The sequence below is a fragment of the Suricata suricatta genome, chromosome 2 (assembly GCF_006229205.1).
Source record: "Suricata suricatta isolate VVHF042 chromosome 2, meerkat_22Aug2017_6uvM2_HiC, whole genome shotgun sequence".
Lineage (NCBI taxonomy): Eukaryota > Metazoa > Chordata > Mammalia > Carnivora > Herpestidae > Suricata > Suricata suricatta.
In genome coordinates, this window is record NC_043701.1 from 178,942,987 (window position 1) to 178,948,718 (window position 5,732).

A 5,732-nucleotide genomic window follows, 5' to 3' on the forward strand; every position below is an offset into this window, starting at 1 on the left:
TGGCAGGGGACCATGGGGAGAGGAAGGGGGGAAAAGAGTTGGGAAGAGGGAGGGAGGCAAACCATGAGAGACTCTTGAATACTGAGAACAAACTGAGGGCTGATGGGGGAGGGGGAAAGGGGAAGGGGGGTGATGGGCATGGAGGAGGGCACTTGTGGGGAAGAGCACTGGGTGTTACATGAAAACCAACTTGGCAATAAACTATTAAAAAAGAAAGAAAGAAAGGGTGCTCCGTGTGGTGTTCTCGGGCTAAGGGGCCGTCCCATGGGGAGGGGACAGCCTGCATCTCATCCAGTTCTGAGCCAGTCAAGCTACTGGTGGAAACAGGAAGCCAGGGGCCTAGGAGATCCTGAAAGGCAGGCTGAGTGGTTGAAGGAGACACCTGTCTCCGTGGATCGGTGACCTTGAAGGTCTGGGGGGGAGGTGGAGGCACCAGTGAAGTTCTCCAAGTACTCTTCACCAGGGCTAGACCCAAGTCACCCAGTCAACCAATCAATCAAAAGCTCTCCCGTCCCCGCTCCACTGGATGTTCCCCACGAAACTAGCTGGCCATCCTCCACTCCTCTGGGCCAGCCTTCTGGGCAGACTTGGTCCCCGTCAGGGCCTCAAGGGCACGAGGGCCAGCGGCTCCCGACATCTACACAGCGGGAGACACCTTCCTGACTTGCAACCACATACGAAGCCCTTTGCATGGAAAGATCTACCACCATAAGAGCAGCAGGCGGGATGAGCCAGGCCCTGGGCAGGCCGCCGCCGGTACCTGCCGGTCTCAGTCCAGGTTCCAGGTGAAACAGCCTGAGACTCAGCCTTAGGGGCAGGAGTGTATCTGGGAGGTGACATCATTGGGGTTCAAGTGAAGACACAGCAGGAGAAAGACGTGAAGAAGGAAGCACCAATAACTTAGGCTCAGCAAGACCCACTGGGACTCAGCCCGGCTGGGGACCCCAGGGGACCAGGTAGAAGGGGCCCCTGAACCGAGTCTCCGAGAGCCGTGAGGCTGGAAGTTGACCCGCCACACCTCTGGAAGCCTGGCGCATCATTAGTCCTGTGTCACACTGAGGACTCCGAGGCTGGGAGAAGCCACACGTGCCCATGATGGTGGAGCCAGATTTTGACCCCAGGACCACGCATGCCTCTGCGTGATGGCGTATTCCAGAAAACTCTGTGACACCAGATTAACACCAAGTTAACACTCTGAAGGTGTTTTGTGCCCCTCCGACCATTCCATGATGCCTGGATGAGTAGCCGATTGGATGCCAACCAGTTATGGGCACCAGCCCTTCCCCCAGCCATCCACAGACACCCAAATTTCATGGGTTTCATGATCCCAGAGTGGCAGCTGTTGTGACAGGGACCTCAAAAAGCCACAGAGGGCAGAGTCACTGCCGGAGATGGGAAAGCCTGAGAGCTCAGGCTCCCAGGCCCCGGTGGAGACAGACACGCAAGGGAGACCCTCACCTCAACACCTGGCCTCAGAGGCCCTGGCGCCCTTTCCCAGCACTGAAGGCACCATGTGCCATGAGACCCAGCAGCCTTGGATGCCCGAGGCACACAGAGAACACAAGGGCTATTTTTAAGAACCACGGCATCCAACCCAGTTTCCCCCCAGCACGGGAGTGTCTTCCCTTCATTAGCCATGCACAGACCCTGGCTTCTGGAACCACGGGCACAGGCTAGGGGCTTGCCAGTGTGAAGAGTTGACTTTGGAAAGCATTCTGGAAAGAGAGGTGGTGTCTTAGAAAGCCGCTTGCTGGTGCCCATCAAATGACCTTCTTTATAAAAACGTCCTTTCCCTCTGCCGTTTACAGGAGGCTTATCTGGACAAACGCTTTGGATTTCCCTCTTTGAGTGCGTATATGATATCCTGCCATAAAGAGTTCTTGCTATTTGTTCGAGGGTGTCGATAGCGCTGTGATTGCTCTTAAAACGCAGAGTGACGCGCTAACAAACATGCTCTCCGGATCCCCACGCGCCCGCTCTGCCCCAGAGAAGGCGCTTCCATCCGGAGCCCCAACACAGAGAGACACTCCAAAGGGGGATGAGGCAAGCTCTAAAGTGAGCCCCCTTCCAACAACGGGCTTGCAGCGCACCACAGAAAGGGCTTTGTTTACAACCACATACGCTCAAATAACAAGTCTTTGGTTCTTTCCCCTGCGACTGGAGCACAACAGAGCACAGACGCGCTGATTCCGGGCACAGACATGCAAACAAACGTGGCTCACCGCCCACTCTGCAAATTCCACGGGCTCGGGACCAGGACCAGGACCGCGGGTGTGATGCAGGCGTGCCCAGACTCAAAACAGTGGCTCATTCTCACCAGTCCTCGAAGGAAGCAACAAACAAACATGCAGAAGCCCAAAAGGGAACCCAAGTCGTTGGAGGGGAAAGAAAAAAAAATCTTTAAATCATCTATTTAGCATCTTGTTTATTAGCTTGTTTGTTTCTTACTTCCTCTGGGGAGGGGAAAGGTAAGCGATTGATAGTAACTAGGGCTTACTTTTCTGTCCCATTTTATTTCCTACAAAAAATATAGCCCCAAACCAAGGTCGTCAATGTGGAGATGACTCGAAGGGTAAGTACGTCCCAAATCCACCCACGTGCCCAAAATGTGGTCCCCTCTTTTACCTCCTCATGCTGGGATAATGGAAAGTGGGCACCTAGGACTCCGTCTCTGGATTCCACAGCATTCCAACTGCAGAGACCTAGAAACTACTGAATGTGGCTCGAAACAGCTGAATAAGTGGAATGAGAAAGGTGCAGGTAGGTCCCTACAAGAAAGAATACTCTAGCAATCAGTGCTGTTCATCCAATGAACAAGGTCGGAAGAGCCCATCGGTGGAGGAGTGTGAGCAGAGACTGGGCAGCCCGGTGTTGGCATCTTGCAGCGAACCAGAATGTACATGCACAACCACGTGGTTTCCTCCAAGTTCTAGAATTCTGGGATTCACTGATGTTCACAATGAGGACCTCAGACACTGTCCCCATAGTGAGTCCTACTCAACCTCAAAAAAAAGACGTCCTCAGGTCTGCATCCTGATGGTAAGGTGTACATGTGACAAAACTACAGAGCGCTACACACATGCGCGCATGCACACCCACCCCCACACATCCCTATGACACGATGGCCACCTGCTCATGAGAAAGTGCAATGAAGACACGAATGCTTGTTACATCACACGTGGCACAGACGCCGAACTGCCACGTGCGGTGGGGGAAAACCATTTTCTCAACGCGGTATGACAGCACACAACCCTGACGGAGTCACTCTTAAACCTGTCTCCTCCACTCGGAGCCCAGGGTGGAGGACTCTACTGGCCAAACACCCAAAAGCAGGGAGAAAAAAAGGGCAGGACTTTTAAGTTGGTGTTAGTGTCCCACTTTGCTTGTCTTCATGGGGGGGAGTCTCTTAAATGCCCACTCAGCTCATTAGAAAGAATGGCAGGCCTGGGGGAGGGGAGGCAGCTCTCCCAAGGAGCCTAGCTGTGGAGTCTCTGGAATTTCCAAGGACCTTTATTTCAGTTTGGGGATCCGTGATCCAGCCCTCAACATCACTGCGATTACTTTTTCAAAGCCCCCCCCCAACTTCTGTGCAGTCCACAGGGGCAGGGGACGTGACCTGTGCTCTCTACCCCACCCCCCAGATGGCGCCTGGTGTCGAACAGGTGCTCGGTAAGCACCTAAGGACGAATGAACCACTCACAGGTAGACTAGCTCACCAGTCAGCAGACACAGCAGGAGCTTTTGTTGAAGAGCTTTTAACACAACTGAGCCAGCAGAGAGGTGGCGGGTTCGGGCCTCCTCTGCAGAGGCAGACACCAAGTTCCAGGAAGCTGAGCGCCCAGCCCCAGACCTGGGTTAGCAAGTGTGGTCCTCAGAGTCAGCCTGGGGCCTCTCCCACGCAGCCCCCCCCCCGCCCTCCTCCCAGAGAGTCCCAGACCCCCACATACGTGTCTCCTGCAGGGCATCCCTGCGCTAATCACATAGCAGGTACCAAAACGCCAAAACCACCTGCAAATCTGATTCAAACCACCAAACCAAAGAGGCCTGGGGTCCAAAAGCACAGGAGAAGGGCTTTCGAATCTCCCAAGCCAACCAGTGACGTGAATTTTCTAAAACTGTCAGTGCCCCGGGTTCCTCACCTGGAAAATAGAAAGAACAGCCACGGACTCAGAGGAGACGGCTATACACACAGCTCCTCACGGAGTCACGGCAGATGGCCTACAGATGTGACTGTCCCTTCCTGCTCCCGCCATCAAGCCACTGCAGTTTTCTCCATCTTAATTCTCCTACTTCCCAGAAGATATTGGAATTTCTGGATGGTTCTGTTCGGGGTTACACAACTCACAGAACTGCCTGCCCATTCGCAGAGGTGTTCACACACCAAAGGAGGGCAGGGCTCCCACCCCCACCCCCACCCCCAGCCCCCACCCCTGGACATGTGCAGAGGGGCTGCTGAGATGGGTCCCCACCTCCTCCCCTTTCCTGTCGCCTCCTGCTGACTTTCTAAAGCCTTTGACCAAACAAAAGCAATTCCTTCCATGCCACCCTTGTCCATCTCCTTTCACCAAAGGCCATGACAAGGCCAGGGAATTTGGCTACAATCCTGCTCACTCCCCAGTCCTGACACACTAGGACCACAGCCCTCTGTGCAGATGGAGCAAAGAACATGTGAAACAATAAAGAGAAAGCTTCCCCCCCTCCCCAGTTCACAAGGAGTGAAACCGCATGGAAGTCATTTGCCAAGACAGGGCTGCCAGAAACCTACCGGTGGAAGGCTGGCACAAAAGGCTGCCAGGGGCCCCTGGGCCTCCTTGCCATCTGCCAGGCACAGGAGCCTCCCCAACAGAGGCTCTGCCGTCCTGCCCCAACTGGGCAGGGGATTCAAGGGACCCAGAGAAGGCGGGAGAGAGGGAGCTGAGGGGGGACAGTGGCTGCTGCGTAAAGGGCCCCTGCCGAGCTTTCCCCCAGAAGGCCCTTGTGCCAAAGCCAGCCAGCCCTTCCCGTCACCAAACCATAAATTCACTCCCAAGAACACGCCCTGTAAGAAGACTGAAAAAGTAGACAGAGAACTTGGAAGGGGTGTCTGGCGGAGAGAGCCTTTGCCCGCTCGGTCTCGAACCCGAGCCACCAGCTCCCGAGGCGGCTTCCCAGCCGCTCGGTGCACCTGGGCCTTCGAGGAGAATGCAGTCCGTTTGAGGCTCCGGGCGGTTCGGAGCGGCCAGCGGGATGCGCAGGGCAGTCCCCAGCAAGGCGGGGGCAGCGAAGGGGGTGAGCAGGGGGGTCGTGTCCCAGACACGCGGGCCTGGAAGCCGGCTGTCCCTCGGAGCCGCGGGCCGCCGCTGGGACAGGCGCACGGCCGCGGGCGCCCCCTCGGGCCGCCCAGCGCACAAAGCGACTTACCTGGCGGAGGCGTCTCCGGAGCGAACTTCTCCCGCCGGGGAGCTTTCTTGGGCTTGGGCGCCTTCTTGGGCGGCCTGGGCTCAAGCGGGCGCGCCTCCCGCTCCCCGGTCCCCGTCCCGGTCCCTGCGGGCAGCGGCGGCGAGAAGGGCTCGGGCTCGGGCTCCGGGCGCGCGTAGTAGGGCTCCCGGCTCCAGGTCTCCTGCACGTAGTAGTCCCGCTCCTGGAGGGCTGCGCCCTGGGCGCCCACCGCGGTCAGGGCCACCGCCAGGAGCACGAGGGCCAGTGCCAGCGCGGCGGCCCCCCGGCGGGCCATGCCCGCTCCGCCCCGCGCT

The 5,732-nt window shown here is 57.1% G+C and overlaps 1 protein-coding gene across 3 annotated transcripts in view; it reads right to left on the minus strand.

Moving 5' to 3' along the window:
- The window catches only part of CPXM2 (carboxypeptidase X, M14 family member 2), a 129,988-nt gene extending 124,269 nt beyond the window's left edge, over positions 1-5,719 (minus strand). For 2 of the 3 annotated variants that reach the window (XM_029932742.1, XM_029932741.1), the window contains exon 1: positions 5,401-5,719. In XM_029932742.1, the coding sequence (XP_029788602.1) occupies positions 5,401-5,713 (313 nt within the window). In that variant the 5' untranslated portion in view covers positions 5,714-5,719. Of the gene's footprint in view, positions 1-5,164; positions 5,318-5,400 lie in introns of those variants that run through there. The other variant, XM_029932743.1, reaches the window with a different exon arrangement.
- Between the last annotated feature and the right edge of the window lie 13 nt (positions 5,720-5,732).